At 42.2% G+C, this 23,529-nt stretch overlaps 1 protein-coding gene across 3 annotated transcripts; it reads left to right on the top strand.

The window, feature by feature from the left end:
• The first annotated feature begins 2,444 nt into the window (after window positions 1–2,444).
• On the top strand, window positions 2,445–15,030 carry bmf2 (BCL2 modifying factor 2). Of its 3 annotated transcripts, none has more exons than XM_086190010.1 (4): window positions 2,445–2,590; window positions 5,224–5,463; window positions 6,680–6,897; window positions 10,238–15,029. In XM_086190010.1, the coding sequence occupies exons 2-4, from the start codon at window positions 5,247–5,249 to the stop codon at window positions 10,352–10,354; spliced, it is 552 nt and encodes a 183-aa protein (XP_086046136.1). In that variant the 5' UTR covers window positions 2,445–2,590; window positions 5,224–5,246; the 3' UTR covers window positions 10,355–15,029. The 3 variants fall into 3 exon arrangements, with proteins under 3 accessions (XP_086046136.1, XP_086046138.1, XP_086046137.1); XM_086190012.1 differs by lacking the exon at window positions 2,445–2,590 and adding an exon at window positions 2,672–3,109 and having other exon boundaries at window positions 10,238–15,030; XM_086190011.1 differs by lacking the exon at window positions 2,445–2,590 and adding an exon at window positions 4,463–4,632 and having other exon boundaries at window positions 10,238–15,030.
• Window positions 15,031–23,529: the final 8,499 nt, after the last annotated feature.

Here is a 23,529-nt window from a genome sequence, read left to right as displayed (position 1 = left end):
GCAGAGGAGTAAATTACTCAAATATTACTACATACTAGATATTTGAAAAGTTAAGCTGCTGCAGTGAAACCATCTAAACTTTAATACTGGTGTCAATAAATGAAAGAGAAATGAGTCACTGGCCTGCTTTACATTTTAATGCAACTGGAGTGCAATGGAGTTTAACACTCATGTAAGTAGAGAAATGGTCTTCTGTAGACCAAAATAACTGTAAAAAAAAGAAAAAAGAAAAAAAGTTTATTTTCTGTCTATACATCCAGTATCCTTAAATGCTCACCAGCAGCTGCTACTGAGGCTTAAATCACCCACACAAGAGGTAGGAAAAAGACACTTCCATCTGATGTTTTCTTCCAAATTTTGGGTGGGGTCCATTTCACTGCAGGATTGCAGTGAAGGGGGTTGGGAGCTATTAAGCAGCAGCTTAAACAAGCATAGCAGAGCAGGGGGTTGTTTGCTGGTTCACAAGAAGCTGCCAATGAACTGTGCGGCGGACTTATGTGAAAAGTTGAGAAAATCAGACTTCACATGTTAGCGGCCGGGCAACAAAGGAGTGGGACAGTGTGAAAACATCCTGAACGGGCTGACCAAAGCTCTACGCAAAAGCAACAGCATCTGCTTTCATCCAGAAATTGTCTCCTGGGAAAAAATCTGACTCACACGTTGGATCAAATCATCTCACTCTTCTTCCTGACTGTTTTGCACCCAGTAACCTCTTTAAACAGATCAGGCTTCAATCCGCTGCATTTTTCTTTCTTCCTCTTTCGAGTGATGCCATGTGTAGGCGTGCCCAACCCTACAATAAGGGTCACCAGCCACGACTGCTGTTTATTCCAGTGTCACTGTGCATCCATCACATAGGGGCACCATGTATAACAATGACTGCCTGTAGGGGTTGAGCGGGACTTGGCTTCATGCTCATGTTGTCATGCCAGGATGCATTTAAGGACACCAGAATCCTTCAGTATTATTACAGCCACCAGGGCGGTTATGTTATCCCCCGTCTGTCCACCCATCTGTCCTGATGTTAGAAGGATTACATAAAAAGTAGAGTACAAATTTTCACCACACATGGTGGGGGGTGATTATCCAGCAAGGAAAAAGGCAGTAAATTTGGGACCGATACAAATCACTTGGTGGACTGTATTGGTAAGATGGGGCACTTTAGACAAAACATGAGAGATCCTGTTAAACTTCTTCTTGAAGATATGGACTTCAGTATTACGTGAGAAGAGGATTTTCAAGAGAGAAACAAAAAGGTTTTTGTTTTTTTTCACTTTGAGTCACCTGTCATTCATAATGTGGTGGTACAGTCTTTGAATAATGAGCCAGATCGGGATAATCTAAGCAGTTACCATCACTGTGCAAGCGCTTACTGAAGTTGGAGCAACCAAGCCAGTTCAGGTCAGCTGACTGACCGCTTCTGACTGATTCGACGGCTTGTAGCTGTTAAGCAAAAGCTTTACTGCCATTTCTGTCAGTCTATCAATTACTTTAAGTCATGTTATTGTTTGTACATATTTTTTCATCATCTATTATTTTACAGAATGAGCTGAAGGAACTCAAAGAATCCCCCCCCCCAGCCCAGCCCAGCCCAGCCCAGTCCCGCCGCTCTTATTCACCTAAGCCACAGGATTCAAATAGAGGCTGATGATGTGGCAAATATCATTGAAAATATGTCACTGGACAGTATCATTGATGTCTTAGGAAATAAAATGGGAAAAAAAAGAGAAGGCAGTCACATTCTGAGCCCCCTAAATACCTTCGACAATTAAATTAGTCAGTTTATTTGTTGCCTTGACAATAAACATCTCATCATCACAGCGACCTCAGCAACTGGGTGGGTGCGACCCCTCATTTCCACCAGCAGCTCCCAATCAGCTGAGCTGAGCGCTGAAAGCAGTCACATGCCTTCTCTGGGTTTGTGTTTTTCCCCCTCCACGTGTCAAGATATACGGAGCAGAAGGCGGGACAAAAACAAACCATCTGATTGGTCCGCTGCGTGTCACCAGCTTGTGGCGGGGAGGAGGAGGGCTCTACTTTCTTAAAGGGCCAGGCGCACTATGTTTACCTTAACAACCCAGCTCCAGAGCATTTTTGATTTTCATGCAGGTGCAACTTTTCTTTTAAATTTTAAATCCTAAATAAAATCAATTCTGCATAATTAATAGTGTAGGACGAGGTGGCATTGATTTACAAAATGTTACATTTAATGGCATTTTATTAGTGAATCCGCTCTACTTCAGTTTGAAATATTGTAGTTTTCACTAACAATTAATCTACTCTTTGCATACGACTGAAGTGTTTAGTAAGAGAAACGTGTAAAGTGAGCCCTCCATGAATTCCCCTCAACATGCTGTATTTGCATAACACCGACTCCCCTCTCGCTCATTATTAAGAAGGGGTGGGGTCCCACCCGACGGGGCGGACCGTTTAGACACGGCGAAAAAAACAACCCCCGCTCCAGTCAGCAAACATCCATGAGCGGCATTAATGCGAAGAGGGATCCGACTCACATCGCCTTGGAAACAAGAGTGACACCGGCAAGTTGTCAAGATACCACCGATCAGAACGGAAAGCGCTTTCGCTGGCGGTAAGTTTTTTTGAAACCGTCCCGCATTTTAAATGTGGTATAGCGTCGCATGCGTGTGCGGTGTTGTTGTTGTTGTTGTTGTTGTTGGCGGTGGCGGTGGTGGTGGGAGAGAGTTTGTGCGGGGCAGCCGGCCGGCTCGGGCATGCCCGGGCAGAGACAGTATGACACGGGAGCAGCCGACATATGTCAGGAAATATTTACAAATGTGTGTTTAGCCTCGTTATGAACATCAACTACGTTTCTTTTCCTGTTTTTTTTTTTTGTTTGTTTGTCTTTTTTTTAAGCTTTAATCCAACCGTTAATCCATCTCCTCTCTCGCGCGTTTAACGCGGCAGCTGCTCCCGGGTCTTCGCGGCGCGTTTTGTCGGTCTGTATTCTCGGTCGTTGTTTTTGTTTTGTTTTGTTTCGTTTCGTTCAGTGTCGTTTTTTTTCCTATCGTCACACGACGCTACAGCTAATTACCACATTTTTGCAGCGCTTATCTACTCTGGACGCGCCATTTAACGGTTTTGTTACGAGGTGAGAGAGAAAGTGTGAGTAAGGATTCTAAATGGTTGTTTCACGAGTTTGCTGACAGTCTCACATGTGGTAAAACCAACTTTAATTATCGGCAACTAATTTTAGCCACCGTAAAAGTAAGACAAATGTATCTTCACTCTCGACAGTCGCTGTTATTAAACTTGGTTAGCATTGTTCAGAAGCTGCTGCTGGATGTGTCGCAGCCCGGGGCATTGTGCTCCTGATGCGGATCAAGATGCATCAAATTCCCGGTGGCATACACATGAAGCATTTAAACTTGCCTGACGGAATTTCTATTGTTCTAGTTTAAAGATTTTATATATTTTTCATTTATTTATATATATCTATATATCTATATATACATCACAACTCATTACATTATACATTTGATAGTTATTTCAGCTACAGGTGATAGGATCAGTTATCGGTGATAAATAATGTCCACAGGGTTTTTTTTTTTTTTCCTGGTTGTCTTAAACCAGTCATAGCAGCAGCAACAGCAGAGCTCACCTCATGTGCACCATGCAGCCATGCATGGAGAAGAGCCCAGTGCACAGATGGGGCAGCAGAGGGAGCCAGTCTCTCTACTGCTGCTGCAGCTTTGAGTCTGACCATCAGCTCAGTGGTGACTGATAGGCCTCTCCCCCACTGCCCTGGGCCATGTGTGTCCCTGTGTGTAATGTCTTGTCTGTCTGTGTTTGTTTTTTATGTGTCTGACAGTATGATAATGTTGCCAGTCCTCTGCTGACTGCCGGTTGAAATACAAGACAGGGCTCATATAGCCAGGAACACAACACATGCTTGATCCCAGTGGAACTGGCTGAATATTTGGCAGAGTTTTGCTTGAATAGCATGACTTGTACTACTTTCTTTTCCTGGAAGAGAGGTTGATACAGAGTAGGATTGTGTTGATAAAACGAACAATTCATTAAGTACTACTCAAATATCTTGGAATAGTGCAGACCAGAAGGTTTGTGTGGCAGTCATTTTTGCCTACTTAGAACACAAACAATCAGATAATCATTTTTTTTCCAGAACTGCTCAAAGCTAGTTTCCTCCTTCGACTTCTCATGAAATGACATCACGCAGTGAGAGAGCTGTATCACCTCACACAATACCAGTGTATCCAGTTTCAAGTTGTGTTTGTCAACCCTGCCCATTGGTCTCCACTTGCACAACATAAGGGAAAAGACAGACACCCCCGACAAAAAAGATGAAACAGTAGTTCAGACTGTGGCGTGCGGCCAACAAGGAAGAGAGTGCAAGTGTTTATGTTCAGCAGGGATGGAGTGAAACTCATTATCTCCCTCATAAAACGGCTGCTGCACGCACGTAGCATATGACGGTTTAGCCAGAACTTTGGTTTCACTGAGGCTTTGCACCACCCGCCGTTTTCTGTATGTGTGCTTATTGAGAGTGTGAGGGGGAACATGGAGCATTGGTCTCATTGTTGAGCAGCAGCAGCAGCAGCATTGTGCAGGAGGAAGCTAATCCCTTGACTGCTCGCCCTCTTCCAGATAAAGGTAATTCTGTAGAGGAAAAGACGCTCGGTTGGATCTTTTCGGTTGGCAGTCACATCACAATTTGGCATATTATCAGGAACAGCTTGGCAAAATCTGCCGCAGGATGGCGTAGCATTTTTTTTTTTTTAGCCGCCCACTCGACCCCCCTCCCCACACAGGGTGTTTCCATACATGTTGCTTCTGTTGCTGCTTATCACTGTATTATGAAAGCGATTAGCTACATCTGGTCTCTTGTATGTTTATTTGCCTTCAAAACATATGAATTTGCATTTGCAGATCCAGCTATGCTCCTGATACAACTCATCATCGTGTTTGTTTTCAGTATTACCTCACACCACATAAGCCTCTTACCAGGCATTATGGTGACTAATGATTTATTTCCATTTAACGTTGACAGAGTGAGACAATTTTCCATCTGCTTGAGGGCAAAGTTTCCACCGATAACAGGATGATATTTGGCACTTTTTGTTTAGTCCTGAAACAAATCACACCCAAATTAACCACGAAGACATAAATATGAGTCAAACAATCCAACACAACCAAAACTACTACCTGAACTTTCCATCCTTGTGCCTCCCGATTCTCTCTCAGGGAGTTTACCGCTGAGGCATCGGATGGATGATGAGGAGGAGGACATGTCACGGCCAATCTCGCAGCTCTGGGGAACGCCCTTTAGGGACGTCAAATACGAGGACCGAGCCACACAGATCGAATCCCGACAGGCCCTCGCCGCTGTCACCGCCGCCGTGCCCACGCCGCAGAACCACAACAACAACAGCATCAGCACACTGTCCTGCAGCTTGCACCGGCAGCCTCACATACCCTTTCACGGTGAGGACGAGCAAGATAGATATCGTGAGATCCTGTCAAGTTACGTGGGTGTTTAAGAAACTGACTAACAGACTGATTGTTGAACATTTAGCATAAAATCACATGAGGAGTCTGTCCTCAACTTTCCTCAAACATGCCTAATATGGGAGCTCAGACTGCATGCTCTTTTCAGCGATTACAGCTCAAAACTCTGGTCTAAAATTACTTTTCCTCAAATCTTGTCCTCTGATTTAATATTATGCATGATGGGAACTTGAAAAATATTCTAAGATATTGCACATTTGTACTTTTGTCTTCATTGCAAAATACTAGATTTAGCCATTCAATTGTATCATTTATAGTGCTGTTTTTTTGTTTTGTTTTACATTTTAAACGTCTTTAAAAAAAACACAGATGGAGAGCAAAACTGTGACGCATACATAGGTGCGTATAGGTACATACCCCACTAATAAATCCATCAAGTTTTAATTCAATATTGTTTTCCAATGTCTAATCGAATCAGTGTGACATCGCCCTAATTGAATTGAACAAATTTTGAAGCAGAAGGTTGTTTGTGGACACAGTGTCAGTGTGTGAGAGATATTGTTCTGGGTTTTAAAAGTCATCCATACATAAACACCACTGACTGTTATTACCCTGTCGTTCATTGTAATCGCAGCCCTAATGGTTGTCATGCACTTGGCCCGGCGCCATTTCTTCTCCCTAAACATCGGCCGCCTCATTTTCTTTTGAGACGTTATAGCCCTTTGTGTGGCAGGATAGCAGGGCATTCTGCGCACGATGACATAAAAAATGTTTGTCCTCCAAGTGGCATGACTGCAGAAGCACATGCTAGAGGCAGCGAGTAAACTCTGTGACACGGCCCACAGAAAAGAGACAGTTCACTGAGGTCTCTGTTGGTTTAATAAGGTGTTCTACCCATCAACATTTTTCCCTCTTTTCTTATGTGTCGAGGACTCTGCAGTTTTTCTAGAAGATGCGATTCAACCTCTCTGAGTTTCAGGAGGTATTTTGGCAAGAGTGACAAGTAGAGTAGATACTATTTATTTGACTAGCTGGCCAAACACAGCTGTGTTTGAGGCTACTAGCAGTAAATCAAGATCGTGTGACTTATCGTAAGATTTAGGTTTCCACACTACTCTTTTATTTTTGGCACCCTCAGCTTTTTTTAGACAATCAACACTAGTTTTAAGAAGCTTGATACTTTTCCTTTTAGGCAACGCTGGATTACGCTCACATTTTCCCGCTCAGTTTGAGCCTATGGAGGACCGGGGAGAGAGGCAAATTGAAGAAGAGGAGGAAGAGGGGAGAGACGAGGAAGATGAAAGGATGGCAGAGAGGCCCAGGGAGCAGGTGGGGGTGAGCGTCGAGGCCCAAATTGGCCGAAAACTTCGCGAGATTGGAGACAAGTTTCAGCAGGATCATGTTGAACTGGTAAGACTCAGTTCCAAGCAGTGAAGTGGATCCTAACTTTTTCTCTTTTTAAAGCATTTGCAGAGTACTGTGAAGCACACACATAGAACACAAGTGGACTTTGACCTGGATTTTGCAGTGTTTCCTCTAGTTTCAGCAGCGAGGGGGTGTTTGTGTGTGTGTGTGTGTGTGTGTGTGTGTGCGCTGCACTGCAGTATGATATAAAAAAACACAGAACAGCAAAAGCAACTCCAGAACATATTTATTGACATCTATTTATTCATACATAATGCGTCTTTGACCCACTTCTTAAGGCGCTTCAGTGGACACAACACGCCTACTACATGACACACCCACTTCACATTGGTCAGGGTTGGGGAGTGTGCGGCTCTAGCTGACCTTCCAAAAGGATGTTAAGGATCCTTGGACAGAAAAGGTGAAGCTGTGGATCTGATTGGTTCATTGCTGTCACATGATCTGTGGACGTACTTCTGAGAATGAGAAAAAGTTTTGCCATCTCTTAACAGCTTGTAATTGCAATTGCATGACATGTCATTCAATTGTGAAGCAGCAGCAGTGAAATAATCAGAGAAAGACCTAGAAACTAGGTCTGAGTGGCTGCGAGGACACACGTTGTATTGTCTTTCAAAAAAGAACTTGTTTTCTTGATTAGAGGCAAAGTTACCTTGTGGCAGTTTGTATCTCACTCCTGGGAAGAAAAGAGACTAAACATTGTTTGCCAGCTGGCCACAACCCACACTGGGTAAAAATAGCAGTGAATCATCCGGTTTCTTGGCCACACTCAAGGAAAAATGCTAAATCACCAATACAGCGTGATTTAGTCATTTCATATAGGATTTAAATCTAAGAATGTCAGGTCCCAGCTGACTGTTAGGAAGACCTTTGGACTATCTCAGGAGCACATTTCTCAAAGTCATTAAGCTCAGTAGTGATTCTCATTTTGGCATTGTGGTCAACTAAATCTTTTTTTTCTCTAAAACCACCGAAACTGTACACCTCAAAGTGAGCAGATGGATGTAGACGGCGCTGCCAATATTGTGTCAGTGACACTGATACATTGTTATTATAGTCAACAGGAATATTGGACTTAGGTTTCCTGGTCTGAAGAGTGAAAATTCGTGCCCGCGTCTGTGTGAATGCTCCTAATGCTTTTGGGAAAGAGAAGTTGATATGACTGAGTAATTCCCCCTTTTTTTTCTTGAGATAACAGGCAACTTGGCTCTGGCGTGCTTTTTCACATCCAACATTCAGTCTATTAAACGATCCATGTAAAGCAGCAAAACTGGGGCTCTCCAGAGCTTTAGGGATGATGTTGTGATAAACGTAGAGGCTGCCTGTTGCAAAGCCCTTTATAGGGGGTGGGGGGATATTTCAGCAGATATCCCTTGTGCAGTTCACACGTTGTGGCTAAGTATGCTTGTCAGGGACTAAAATCCACATGGAAATATGGCATGTAATTGTCTCAAAAGATTAAAGATGTCTTTAGACTTTTAGTTGAGGCTGCACACACACACACACGCACACACATTCTGGAGAGGTCTGATATCAGGTCGGTCGGGGGGGGGGGTTGGCTGTATAGCAGCTGAGAGTTTAGTTTAGTCACATGATCTCAAACTGAGTCAACTTTTCTTATCTGCTGCTGTTGTGATGGTTCTCTCCAGAGTTGTGTGCTGAAAATAAGGTGTGGTTGTTGTTCTGAGAAGCGATTGATTGCAGAGGAAAGTTTAGACAAAGAAGAAGAAGAAAAAATTCCAAGAAAGAAACTGCTACCCAAAGACAAAAAAAAAATTGTGACAAAGCAGGTGTGATCGGTGCGTCTGTCACGAACAGGAGTGTGTCTGGGTAGACTAGGCCGGCTGTTTATATGCGCGTCTAAAAATAGAGTCTGACTCACACTCTTATAGACGCAGCCAGTAACATGACGGCTACCCACAATACCTCAGTTGTCCTGCTGACTGTCTCAGTGTGTGCGCGTGCGTGTGCGTGTGTGTGGTTTGCGTGTGCTGCAGTGACAGAGAGATAAGAGTGAGGTTTTTTTTGTTGTTTTTTATCGGTGAGGCGCTCGAGTCGTCTTTATCCTCCAGGATCTGATACTGTAGGAATATTCCAAAGGGAGAATAATGACAAGTGAGCCTGTATGATATCCAAACCACTTCTCTCTTTCTCTGCTACTCTTGTTTTGTTTTTGTTTTGGCTTTTTTTGGGGGGGGGGTGGTTTTTTTCACTTGTTTCGCCTAGCAGAAGTGGCAAGTGTGGGTTAATGTGTGGGTTCTTTGTTGATGTGACGCAGATCGCATTTGTGGTTTGAGTCTAATCTCTCAGTGTTTGACTGCTTCTTCTGTTTACGACATGATAATCCTGTCTTTTTGCGAACATCCAACAACCGTCTGAATTGTTGAGAAGTTAAAAAGGCCAAACAAAATATTCACCAGCGCTACCCACGCAAATCAGGGCAGAAAGATGAGCCTCGTGTGCACCAAGCCAGGGTTCTGTTTCAATAAGCTCAGCTAGTGTAGAATTAAGGCAATTAAGGACAATTAGAGTTACACTTAGCAGTGCTGGTTCAATTCAGCTCAAACTGCTAGATCTGCATCAAACAGCCCGTGGCGAACTCTTGATTGCTCGGCGGCTGGAGACCTTGATAGAGTGAGCAGAGAAAGAGATTCTAACTAGAATGCTTATGCAACTGGCTGCAATATCGAAACACCGCTGTTCAGACAGCCAGTTGGAGCTGCTGTGCAGAATCAGAGATGGGGGGGAGGGGGATTGTAGGATGCAACAAGAGAACCCCTTCATCTGCCTGTAGTCCACGAGGGCTGCACCCCCCCCCCCCCCCCACAGGAATGACAGTGCTAGGAGGAGACATCTCCATAGGAGGGAGCAGTTTCATTTTCCTCCACTTTTGTTCTAGTAATTATTCTGCTGACTTTGCTTGCACGAGTGAGCTGTGATGAAAACAGGCAGCACGTGCTCTGATTTCTGTTTGAGGTTTCTTGTTTAGAAGTCAGCTGTGTTAATAAGAGGCAGTGTCTCGGAGGGAGGCAGATTTGAGTGATGCTCCTAGGATGAGTGGCGGCTCCCAACGCTTCGAAAAGTCTCCATTGTCCGTTTTCTGTCCCGAAACAAAAAGAGAGTGGTTGCATCAGCGGGATTCAGCACAAGTATCAGGCGGGACATGCGTGTGACAGACGTGTTTGCTAGACACAAGCTGGTGTTGTGGAAACACCCAGCCCTCCTCGCTCATACAGTTTAATCTCGAGGGTTTACCAGAGTTCACAAAAAAATTCTAAAATGACCTCCTTGATCCTCATGTATGTTGTTTTATTTTGTCTCCTCATAGTTCCTGAGGCACCAGAGACAGAACCTGCCTGCCTGGATGCGCCTTACCATGGCTCTGTTTGGCTTCCTGTTTCCAAGGCAGGCTGGTGTCCCCCGTCTGAGAGGAGAGCAGAGATGAAGGAAGTCCCTGCTGTTCCCGGCCTCGTGGCCCTTGCCCCCCTCAAACGGCCCCCACCCCCTCTCAGAGTCAAGGGACCAGACTTTTAGAGATGGCACTGTAAGATGGAACACGGGTTTGGATTTTGTTTTTGCAATTGAAAATGAAGACGAGATAAAGAAAACACTGGTCACCGCTGGACGGAGACTGATGGCATTTTTCTTTCTCTTTTGTTTTGTTTTTTCCTCCTTTTTTTTTTAAGAATTTTTATTTCTTTTTCGCCTGTCCAAGAAGAAGCCATTGTGTTTGAAGAGATATTTTCGAAATATTTGTAAGATGACCTATTTTGTACAGTAAACTGCTCTTTTTATTTTCGAGTCTTGAAGGACCTCCATCAGCCCAGGGAATGCCTTATTCTCTCTCCTGCCACAGTACCAACTCTTTTGCGTCAAGGAAATCATACGAAAGAGATGTGTGAGCCACTTTTTTTTCAGCGACAAACTGTGGATGTGGACATTTCTGTGCTGAAGTTACTGACTTACAAACTTGAGGACTCAAGCCACATTTCTTATTTATTCTCTGACAAACACAATAAGCCCCCGTACTTCTCCTTTACTGTTCACACTGGTTAATCTGGAAATGGTTTTGTATCAGTGTTGCAAGCTGGTGCTGCACTGACGGTCACTTAGGACGCTTTTCTTTTTTTTTTCAACCAACTTCCACTGTAGTTTCTATTTCCTGCTGCCATCCATCAGCGTCTCCATCTCCCGAACCACTCGTGTTGTTAGAGGTTGCCTAGCGACCCACCGATTCAGGTCCAAACAAACAAAAACCACACACGCATACTTGAATTTGGGTGTTCTGACGATGCTAAAATATTTTAGCCGAGTAACTGCAAGACATGCACTTGTGATTGTTGGTTCAATTTAGTGATCATGTCTCTGCAGGAGTGTGTGCTTACTGTCTCCAACACTTGCAGAGATTTTTGGTTTTGTTTTGTTTTGTTTTGTTTTAACCAAATAAGCACAAAGAAGGTCAAACAAGTGTCACTTGTGCGATCACAGTCAGGGAAGTGGAAACAATCAGACAGCTGAAAAGATTTAGGTGTGTTCCTAAAGCTTTTCAGGAGTTTGACAATCACATCTTTAGCCCCTTTGCTGCATGGTGGGTCGCTGCTGATGATGAAATCGATATCAGAATTAACGTCACCCAAGCTAGTGAGACGAAGACGAACCAGATGTGATCGAACTGAGGTCCACAGAAGGAAATATGACCACGTTCTCAATGAAATACACCACTTTTTTGTTGTTGTTTTCGTTTGATGTTACAAAGATGCATATTTATTTGCTTTCACTCCAGCTTTATCTACATGTATGAAATATCTCAACCTCTCATTCAAGTGCTTTCTTTCATCCCACTGCCAGTGGTTCACTCAGCATCACTGACGACTTAGTAAAGTTTGTACAGTTCAGGTACCGTTTTTTTGTTTTTTTTAATTTCATAATCAACGCAGACATTTTTATACACCCCCCGATGATAACTGTTCAGACTTTTTTTTTTTTTTTTTTGCAACGACACAGCCGCTGATTTTCAAACGAAGAGACGAGATTCCTCAGTAGATGTATTATTTCGGTCTGTTGTAGATTCATGATATTGAACTTCTTGAAGACACTGATGGGTTTTGTTTTTTTTTGTATTATTCTGCTTTGTGTTTTCTTCAGGGAGTAGTTAATAAACATGTTGATCAACTGATGCTTTGTTAAAAAAAAAAAAAAAAATCTGCCTCAGAGTGACGACTCCATTCAGGACTTCGATCAGAAAACAATAGACGACTTCAAAACAAGCAAAGATTGGCACTTTTTGACCGCATGAACTTTGCCATAGCTTGAAGAACTGCTGATGTGTTTGTACACTGCAGGAACGATCGCAGCTCTTGAACCGGCATGTTGAGGAACCTCTGTAGCTCCTAGCTGGAACCATGAGTGCTGTGTGAGTGATTGATCACATGCAGCACAGGCAACAACCGCCATGTTTAAAGCCATGTAGCCGCAACTTGCTGTTAGCGTGATGCTGCGTTGACAAGGAATCAGGCAGACGGATGGCGCTGTCTGGGTGTCACAGGAAAATGGAGGCACAGACAGGATAGGAGGGAAGCAAGAAGAAGCACACAAGACCATACGTCACTAACAGGATTTATGGTTAAGTTTGCTAAGCTAATACGATATGAGCTGAAATTACTTCCTACGCTAAAAGCTACCATAGCCGTTCGGCTGCCTTGTGTCAGCGTTTCTTTGAACGTAGAGCTTCAGTCCTTTAATTGTTCACCAACTTTATTACCGTTACTGCTTTTCCCAGACCTGCCGTCTTTCCTCCTGTGTGAGGGAGCAACACAACATCAAGATTTTTTACCTGATTCCAACTGAACTGGCTTCTGATTGTCAGCTTATTCTTGCATCGCGTGCAGAAATGACCTTGGTATATTTGCCTCGAGTGAGTAGTTCCTCTCAGAGAGTTTCCTCAAACTATGCGGTCAGAAAACGCCTCTTATTACTCAACATTAATATGGAAGTGTGAGTTTTTGAATTCTTTCCTACATGAGTAGCTAAACCAAAACGTTTGTTTCCTGCAAACACTGAACGCTGAGCCAATTCAGAAAGTCCTCAGTCCAAAGCCTGGGAGTCTCACTCTCTATCATCATTTTTAACTACTCCCTGTCCTTATTGAGAACAAGTTTCATTTTGTTTTGGATAATTTATTCTAATTTATTTTGTGTATATTTGCTCAGTGCTACTGTATAGATGCTATCTCAGTGTGTACAGTCTTTTCCTTCTCATTGTTGATGTGCATTCAGTTTGTGTTTGATGCCTGTGTGTGTGTGTGTGTGTTGGGGAGGGGGAGGTTGGACTAAAGCCATGTGCCTCGTGTGTTCTCACACGCGCACTGTGTGTGAGTCGTCACAAATCACGGGAACAACGGACAATCAAATGTACAAAATGTGCCTTGTGAGTAACAGACGTGCCGCATCATCATCATCATCATCGACACTTGGCATGATTCCCCCAAAAGTCACTGGTCACAGCTCTCGTTTCACTTGGGCCCTGTGAGATCAACCGAATTGGATTCAAGTCCTTCGAGTGACTTGTTTTAATGAATGATATTAAAAAAAAAAAAAAAAATCAAAGATCAGTTTGATTTCTCACATCAGCTCACGAGGCACAGGCTCAACCTTTGACATCTCAGCACCAACTGCGAGTTTCACCACGCAAAACCTTCTCAAGAGCAGAAAAGACTGTTTGCAATCAATGTGCACTGTATAAAAAAGAAACGTTTTTGTATGCTGTATTTCGCGCCTGCCTCTCTCTCTCTCTCTCTCTCTCTCTCTCTCTCTCTCTCTCTCTCTGTGTCTCTCTCTCTGTCTGTCTCTCTTTCGACGCCTGTACTGAACCTCCCCTCTAGATTCTTGAAAACCTTTTAAAGATCTGTAATATGCTGGATCGGCCTAGCTAGTCTGGGTTTTCGTGCTTTATTATCTAGCAGGGCTGCGGGTTTACATGTGAAGGAGGAATGAGCCACCATGGTGCCCAGTATTATCTGTATACACGAGGCGGGTTGAACAGTCACTCTTGTCGGTGTGGTGTTGATCTGAGCCGTTACCAGCCACTGTTGCAACCCTGACTCAAGTGAAACGTTTGTTATATGTTCAACCTTCAGTGTCTTTAATATCAAAATTCTTCAATTTCTTTCTCTTTTTTTTTTTTTTTTTGATATCCAAGAAAGAGTGCATCTTTACTGTCAAGTGCTGTGATTTGGTGTCTTTTTATACATTGGACATGGATTTAACAGCTGTTACAGCTTTCTTTCTTAAAAAAAAAAAGAAAAGAAAAAGGTTTGTATCAAAAAATTTTCCACACCTTTTTGTAAGAAGACTATGACAAACGAAACATTTTCGCTTTTTTTTTTTTTTTCTATTATGATTTCTTTTTTAAAATTGTTCTGGCATTTAAAATTTTGGATATTGCCAAGTCTGCTGTGTCACTCTCAGTTCAAGGGCTTTTTCAATATATGTAAGTGGAGTTTAAAAAAAAAATGCATGTCCAACATTCCTGAAAAAGAAAAAAAATCTGTATCTTAAAGGTTTGAATGTAATTTACTGGAGTGGGGATAAATCCCCCCCCCCCTCCCCCCACCACCACAATATCTCTGTTAATACATGAACTGAACAGTGGAGCTTTCTTCAGACTCCTGTGCCGCCACGTGAGTGCATGCGCCGGGAGTTTGTATTGTCTTTCACATTGCTTTCTTTAAGTTCAGAGTGGTCTCAAGGATTTCACATGTTCATGTGTCCTTTGAAGTGAGACCCAGTCCAGATGTAGCAGTTTTTAATTCAAGCATCGGCTGTGTTATCTTTGGGACTGCTCTGTGTCTCTCTGTTTTCTAACAGCGCAGGACATGGAGGGAACGCAGGACGGGGGATGTTTGTTCTTTTTTCTAGTGCAATATGCTGTACATAAGAGCTTGGCTCTCGAAATCTTACAATCTCTTTAATTTTTTTTTTTTTTTCCGTTGTTAAATGGGTACTTTGCTGTTTTTTTTTTCCATTAAAAGTTTATGGACAATTGAAATTCGCATTCCGTGTCTTTTTCAAAGCGAGACGTGAAACCATCAAAAAGTTTTCGTCTAGGTTCCATAGTCTCTCTTGAAATTTGAAAAACAAAAATCAAAGTTAAAAAAAAACCAACAACAACCTGAAATGCCAGTATGGAGTGCGGCAGGGTGACATTTTCTTGAGTTGCTTAACACAAATCAAATGGGATTCTAACAGATTATTGATGATTATTGCTTTAAAAAAAAAAAAAGCTAACAAAAATTTGGAATAAAACATGATAATATCGTATGTTAACCGCAGACCTTACATGTGCTCTTTCGCCGAAACTCCAGGAGAACCAGAAGTTGAACAACGCAAACTTATTTCCTGTTTTTAAACGGATTCCTTCACCACTCTATGGTCTCCTGCATGTATGAGGTAGCAGCGTCTGTCAAGGTCTGCTGGGAGCCCTGCGTGCGTATAAGAAAAGACAAATTTGGACATATTTTCAAATAGGCTATGAACATCAGCACCTCCCCTAGACATCAGTTATATAACCCATATAAATGTCCCTTAAAGTTAATTAAGTGTGAACAATGGAGGCATTTCATAGAGCCTGGGAGCTGTGATGGAGCTCAGTGCTGCTTTTATACGTGCTCCAGCCTCTGGGGAGTCAGGTGCCACCTTACATAAACTGTGATTCACTTTCCAAAGTGGTCTCCCTCAGGCAGATGCTTTGTGCAGACGAGGAAGGTGAAAGGGAGTGTGTATCTGTGCGTATTAAAAAAAAAATAAAATAAAATGAAGCCTTCCGGTGAAAACCTGACCCGCACCCCATAAAAATATTAACACGTCGCAGTGCTTCAAGCAGAGCCGTCATCTGCTGATATCATAATGTTTCAAAAGCAGGTCTAACTGCCACCTTTGGGGCATTTTCTTGTTTTCACTACTCACACAGACAGAGTTGCCTGTGTTGTCTGTTTGCATACAGTACTATGGTAAGTGAGAGTGACTGTACACTGTTTAAACACACACACACACACACACACACACACACGACAAATCACTTACAGACAGATGGCTTGCCCTTTAGTAACACCCTGACTCACGTTATCTATCTAGCTATCTATGTAGCCATCGATGTAGCTCTTTGCAATGAGGGCACATTAATAAGCGTAAGTTAAATTTCTAAACATGTAGCTAAGCAGTACTTAAGCATAATTAAACGTTAATAAATGCTTAAACACTTACACTACCTTAACCCCCACCTCTACTTCCCCCAGTTTTTCCATCCATTTTGGGGATAAATTTAACATGAATAGTTAACGATTAATTGACACATGAGTTAACTGTTAAACAAGCATCGCTAACGTTTACTCAGCAATTAACCGTTACGAATGTACCCTTATCGTAAACTTTAATCTTCATCATCTTTGAAGGGCGAACAACAAAACGCTGACCTCTAAAGTTAACATGAAGTTAGTAAAGGATTAACAGACACATTAGTTAACGGGGAACTAAGCATTACTAATGTTTACCTAGAATTTTATCATTATGAACGTCAAGTGTGCTGCGTTACTTTAATCTTCACCGTGTTTCCACAGCGGACCTCTGAGCAGCAGGATAACACTGAACTCTCTGTGTTGACTTAATTGATTGAACTATTTGCAGTATATTCAAGCTTCAATCCCACAATGCAAAGCTAACGGATCCGAGCTAAAAGCCTTTGGCCACAAAACCGTCCCTGTACACCCTTACCAACCCCGCCACCCCCACCTCTACCAGCTGAAGTGAAAGGCTTGTCCCCTGGGACTGCTGGTAAATACAGACAAGTGAACATTTGTGTGCGGTGTGTGTGTGTCCTGAGGGAGAGAAAAAGAAGTGAGGTGTGTGTGTGTCTGCTTGGCTCAGCAATTTTTCACACACATCCTTGACAAAGGCCTCTCTGTTCTTCTGGCCAGGCACTTAGGGAGACGCCCTCCTGATATCCCAGGGACTATCACAAGGGTCACGCCTCAGCAGCAAGAGAGAAGCTCCCGGTCCCTGGAACTTTTTTTGTTTGTTCCTTCTGCAAATTAACCCTTAAATGTCAGGAGCCCACATTGTCAAGGGAGTATTCGCCTGCAATAATATAGACGAGTGAACACTAAACAACTTCTTATCTGTCGGCTTTATGAATCCAAACAGAGCCTTCTCGTGAGATCTCCTTCTGAGTGATGACATTTCAATTATCACCTTCTAAAAGCACTCCCTGTCTAACCGTGTCTGTCAGGGAAACAAGTCAAGAGAGGGAACATGTCAGCAACACAACTGTGAGAAATTATTGATCACAAACGTTTCCCCTCTGAAGCTGCACTACATCTCTGACTACAAAAGCAAACATGAAAGATGAACATACACATTTTTAAAAAAAATGTTTTTTTGGGGGGGGTGAGGGGGGGGTGGGGGGGGGAACAGAATGATAAAATTCAGTACAGTAGGTGTGGCTCTGTCCTCTGAGGAAATGAACTTCCCGTCCAGAGAGAATAGCAGCAATGCGGGCAAACACGTCAGGTGTAGCACTGGAGCGGGTCAAAACACATCGGTGCAGCTGCAGCTGACGATCGACTCTGGGGACCAGACTTCCTTCATAAAGATCCGCCTCAGATCTGCCAAGAATACTTCTTCAACTTGTTACCCTTGAGAAAACGACCTTTGCTTTTTGTTTTTTTTCTCGAGATAACGAGATAAATGAATGCCCTGTTGTGACAGAACAAGAGATAACTGCGTTAAAAAAAAAGGAAGTATAAGAAAAGCTGATTTATAACTGATAAAATCATCTTTTATCAACTACTGTTGTCTTGAACGGTTCTGGCGCAAAATGTAACGGCTCCTCCAGCAGGTCGTACTCAACACACAAGTTCTCTGGTGTCAGTAACAGTAGCAGGAGAGCGTAGTGAAGCAATTTCTGGCATGAAAAAGATTTTTCATCTGTAATTAAAGCCAAACCCCTCAACTTTTCAATCTCTCTTTTTACACTGCATTTGTACGCCACTGAAATCAAATGATAAGGGTACAGTTGTCTCTTTTTTTTTTCTCCAAAATGAACTGACATCGGTTAAACTTGGAAAAGAATTTCACTGCTCAGTGTCAATAAAATGGATAACGGTTCACAATAAGGGTACATTAACGGTTACTTAAAGCTAAGTTATATGCTGAATAAGCATTACTTCAGCATAATTAACCATTTATTAACGATCTTTGTGACCCTTAGTGTGGGGAAAATGTATCCCTTAAGTAAAACTTCACCTGAACCTTCCCTAGCTTTCCATCCTTTTTTCCAGTAACTTTAGAAAAATGCTCTCTAAACACGTTGGTTTGCTGTTAACAAAGCATTTATCATGGTTAACTAAGTACTAATTAACTGTTAAAATGACACTACACTTGTCAGGTGTGATCACAAGAGGTATCTTTGATACACTTGCACGCAGCATCAATATTTGCCGAAGGTTTCACCATATCACGACAATAACAAGCTATCCACATTTTCCATGAGTCACAGTTTCTTGCTGAGCAGCTTTTGCAAATTGGCGGCAGTTGTCCCGGTTACCTGGCTCCGCTCTGGCTGAGTCACACCGCCTTTTCTTTACAACCACAGCCCCTCATATACACACACCACACCACCAAATAAGGGTGGGAGCCAATTCATCTCCTTGGGTAATAAAAGATAAATGCAGCCCATGAGTCAAGATATGCCTCCAGGGCCACTCGGTGCAACTGGCGTCCACTATTGTCTGTATCGTCTCAGGACCAGGGGGAGGGGAGGAGAAGCTGCTGAGATGATAAGTGGCTGACTGCTGTCTTAATTCAGGACAGATGAGTGGTTATGGGCTGCAGCGGAGAGCCAAAGTGTCTCTGGAGACGAAAAAAAAAAACTTTCTGTGGGAAGATAACATGTAATACAATATTTTAAATTTATTTCATTCTGTGCGACACAAAGAAAGTTCTAATTCCTGGTCCATACTTGAAGAGGATCTGGAGGTGGAACGATACCTATTTTTAAAAAAAAAATTTTAATTAATGATCATTATTGGGTTCCATAGCAACAAGCATCATTTGTTGCAGGGCAGCCTGCACGATATTACAACACAAAACAAATTAGAGCTATTGAATTGCTTTGCATTTATTCTATTTTATTTGGAGGCTGTTGAAGTAGGTGAATAAATGAAACCTATTCAATTAGTTCGCCCTTTTTTAAAATCAAATTTTATTCAATTTTTGTCATTTTATCAGGCGAATCTCAATTGTATTTGTTCCCGAGGAGTTGTTTATGATAGTCTGGGTTTTGGATTGAGGCCAGACTGTGACGATCGTGTTTGTTGACTCTGCAAACAGCCGCGGATGCTTCTAGAAACCTGAGTTGGTGGCGGTATCAGTTTACACAGTGACATAATGACTCAGTGACACGACGTGCTGCGTGTCAGGTACATGTGTGATGTATGTAACGAGTATTGTGTAAGAACAATGCAGCAACAATACCCAGTCAGCCACCAGCCCTTTGAATTATTGAAGTAAGTGTAATAAAGCCATCGTGTTTGTGTTCACACCGACATGACTTCTACTCGGGTAGAGAAAACGAGTCCTTGTGACAGTTTCAAGCAGAACACGCAAACAGGCAAGATATTTATAGCAGGCACGGGCCTCAGTGCAGGATAACGATCCACTTGTTCTCTATGTGAGATTTGATGCATTTTTTCTAGAGTCATCCATGGCAGTCGCATATGTAGGAGGTTAGCTCATCTACAGCTCTGCAGCAAGGGCGGCAATGTCAGGTGGTCGGCCCACCGCTCGACCGTCTAACCCATCGTCAGTCACTCAGATACATTCATTTGATTCTTTCAGCTTTTATACATCAGTTGTATTTTTTTTTTTTTTTTGGAGTTAGAAAATGTAAAAGATGTTACGAATATGGAAGTTTTATTTTTCTTTTCAAATGGCCACGTTGTAGAGAAAAAAAGAATTTTAGTTGCGTCCCCACTCGTGAATTTATTTTTCTCCTGAAGTCGACACAACATAGGATGTAAGCAAAAGTACGCTGCGTTAAGTATAGGAAGAGTAATATATGTAGATATGTTAATAATTGAATTAATAATAATTGGAATCATTTAGTGGGCAAGATATGCATTACGACATTTAATCTCCCGAAAATTCAGATTGCCATCAATGTGGAAAATCCAGAAAAGTACGAGGCCTGACAGAATCCTTTACGACTGCGGTGGTTGTCATAAGAAACATGTATTGTCATGCTTGAAAGCTTCATTTACCTCAAAAATTAGAAATATACTCCCAGACATTTTATATGAAGGAGGAAAAAACTAATATAAGACAAAAATATTGCCATAGCCATCATCACCATCATAAATTCGCATTTTTCATTTGATCAAGTACCCTGTTTTATAAATAAATATATGTCATTGTGTAAAAAAAACAAACAACTGTCATAAATTCAGCGAGTAGGATCGCCGTCCTACCTCCATTGACATACATGACTCCAGAGATGTCCTTGCTTAGTGCCAATATGGAGGCTCCACTGACACGTATGAATCAAGCACAGAGGAGTGAAGATAATAAAATGCAGCCTGGGTACGACTGTGTATTTGTTCTAATCTATTGTGTGTTTACAATAAAGAAAATTAAAAAAGGGCAAATCATTTGTTGCCTTTTGTTTACTGGAACTCAGACAAAAGGACACCCTTATTAGCGTGTGTAGCATCAGCTGACAAAATGCCTGACATCCACTCAAGATAAGGATGAACTTGAATGGACATCAAGCGATCTGCTGACTTATCATTTGTTCATGTCTTTATCGGATCAATATTTCAATTTCTTTGCCACAGGTTGCTTTCAAATATAAGGACACTGACATTAGCCTTAGCTCCATTAGCAGATATTAGCCTGCTAACAAGCTGAACAATGATGGCGAACATTGTTTAACTTAACCGCATCTGGTTTAAATCAGGAATTTGGTGTTTTCACTGTGAACACGACAGAGTTATGATGTGTACATCAAGCTTAAAGCCCCAGCGTGTCTCACAGGGCTGCGAGCATGGCTGTCGCTAATCCTGCTAATGCTATTCATTATCTAATTGATATGAATGGTTAAACAATGAGACAGCTACTATTCCCTAAACTGACATCCTGTACTTCCCCCAGATGTTTGAAGTAATGAATTAATTTACTGTAAAAGTACCCTTTCATTCCTTTGGCCCACACGTATAAACACTGATAAAACACAATAACTTGGCTTGAGACGGTTCCAGTAACTCCTCCCAGACACTTTAGCTCTCTTTCTTACATATTCCCATGAGAGCTGAGGTCATACTTCATATTTGCTGAATGAAGAACGTCTCCAATTCATTTGCTTTTGAGGTTATAATGGACCTTCTTCAGGCGAAAGTTAATGCACGGACCTTAGATTTTTCAGGGCACTCAAAGGAAATTATAAATGGGCTGAGTAACTGAAAAGAAAACAGTGGGGAGGGGAAAGATCTGTATTTTATGGGAAGACATAAAGTCTCCTTGCCTTGTTTGCCCTTCACATCATATTACAGTATTAATAGGCCTCCTTTGTTCCAGCTGGCACAGACGAACGGCCGTACAGTAAGAAACAACAATCCAGAAGTCAATCAATTTCAAAACAACCTCAGAGATGTGTCATTATGGTAGACGCGGAAAGACCAAATCTTTCTTGGATCTATAGGTTTGTTTGTTTTTTTAAATGATGCATCTCATTGTGGCTGTGGTTTTATAAAACGAACGGTACCAAGATCAGCCCACTTTGTTTGCATTGATCTATTTATGTGTGAGGATTTTGGAAAAAAACACCTTCAGGAATGACCACTGGCCACAAGGCACAGTTGCTACTTGCCGCTTAGATATGGATTTTTGTGCTGTGTCTTTATTGTTAAAGTACAACGGAGACTTTTGCTGAGAGTTTGTTGAATTCTATTTTTCTTATTTTAATTTTCTGTGTTTGACGGACAGTTTTAAAAATAACTTCATGCCAGCATACATACACCACATTCTCATTGACTTGATATCTCTGAAATGCTGAGAGTGAATTATTTCAGAGTTGTTTCAAGTCCACTGGGACGAAAGGATGAAGTGAAAAAAACTTGGTGGTTAAAGGTCAGACAGAAGGTCACCAGTTACGTAACGTGTGCCACATCTGCCCTGTTCTACTTGACGTGATATTTCAGGAACACCTGGAGAGATGAGATTTGTTTCTAAATTTTTAGCTTTAATGTCCACTGGGACTTGAGGATGACCTGAACAGGTTTTGGTGGTCGAAGGTAACCTCACGTTAATGAAATAACTCCTGAGTGCCTTGAGGGAATTTCTTTAAACACGGGAGTGAAAACTAACTCTGAGTGGCTGGGGAAATCAAAGGTCAGAGCAAGGTGACGTATTTCTTATTACCTAACATTTGTTTATTGGCGGTAATGAATGGAGTTTATGATGACTTGACGGTGTTGAAACCGATAAGTCAGAAATCAGGCTGTCAAAAGGAAAGATGACACTCTAAGTTAAGAGACAGTTAAAAAGAAAAGATACTTGTGGCACAACACAAAAACCAGAAAGTGAAGGGTCGAAGTTCACACGGACTCTTATTACCAACCCCCCCCCCACAAAACACAACCAACTTGGATGCTTCGTGTGTCCACCCTCCCTCCAGTTGCTGCCCTTCTCTGCAGCTGGAAGACCCGGGGCTTGAGGCATTGTTTTGTATGTTAACACAACTATCCCGCTGGGGTAAAAATAGTTCCCCCGCTCTATTCTCTGCAAGCGGAGCCAGCAGCAGCTTAGCCAAAAACAATATTTGGACATGGCAGCAGATGTCCCCAAACAAGCCCAGTAGGACAAGCCTGCGAGGGGAGCTTTTGGCATGACTTGACTCTAGGGAGAAGGGAGAAAATGCTGGAAACAACATGGTTTATGGGAACCCTTGAGGGAGAGCAGAAGGGCCTTCTTGTTACTCAACTTGAGACACTCAATGGGAGGCTCAGCTCTACGGAAGACAAAACGCCTGTCCCTTTAAATTAAGCAGGCGATAGTTCATCGAGTTTGCCTGCGTATTCCTGGCTTTGTGTGTGTGATCAGTCTCTCCCTTTCTCTCCTGCTCAGGTTTCTGTGTCATGTGTGACCTGCACAATGAAACTAAAAATTACAGGAAATGAGCACCATTTAGCTCTCAGACACAGATAAGTCTCATTCTCAAACAAAGCAATGAAGAATTCGTCTTTTTATTTTCTGCTGCTTTTGTCTGATTCTATCAACAAGCGGTACTTGGGGCTTCGGTGCTTTTCTTATCTGTTTTTATGGGGAAACATCATAGAGCCAAGTTGGACTCCCCTTCCACAGATCTGATAAATCCCTTTCATACATATGGAAACATCATGATATTTAACACTTCTGTCCTTTACTGACCAGAATTATAAAAGCAGCATGAACTGATAATAAATGTCTTCACAAAAATATCATCTCACACATGCAAGTGGAGAAATGTGTTGATGAATAATGCACACAACTTTATTTATATGGTATATGAAACACAACAGTTTTGTTTGCATGC

Source organism: Aulostomus chinensis, chromosome 20 (assembly GCF_037954235.1).
Source record: "Aulostomus chinensis isolate RoL2024-O1b breed Wild chromosome 20, RoL_Achi_v1.0, whole genome shotgun sequence".
In the NCBI taxonomy this organism is placed as follows: domain Eukaryota; kingdom Metazoa; phylum Chordata; class Actinopteri; order Syngnathiformes; family Aulostomidae; genus Aulostomus; species Aulostomus chinensis.
This window is presented reverse-complemented; position numbering and strand designations above follow the sequence as displayed.

Coding starts and splice junctions, on each gene's coding strand:
- bmf2 (XM_086190012.1), top strand. CDS start 5,247: ATGGATGATGAGGAGGAGGACATGTCACGGCCAATCTCGCAGCTCTGG. Junction 5,464..6,679: donor GCCTCACATACCCTTTCACG/GTGAGGACGAGC, acceptor TTTTCCTTTTAG/GCAACGCTGGATTACGCTCA. Junction 6,898..10,237: donor AGCAGGATCATGTTGAACTG/GTAAGACTCAGT, acceptor GTCTCCTCATAG/TTCCTGAGGCACCAGAGACA.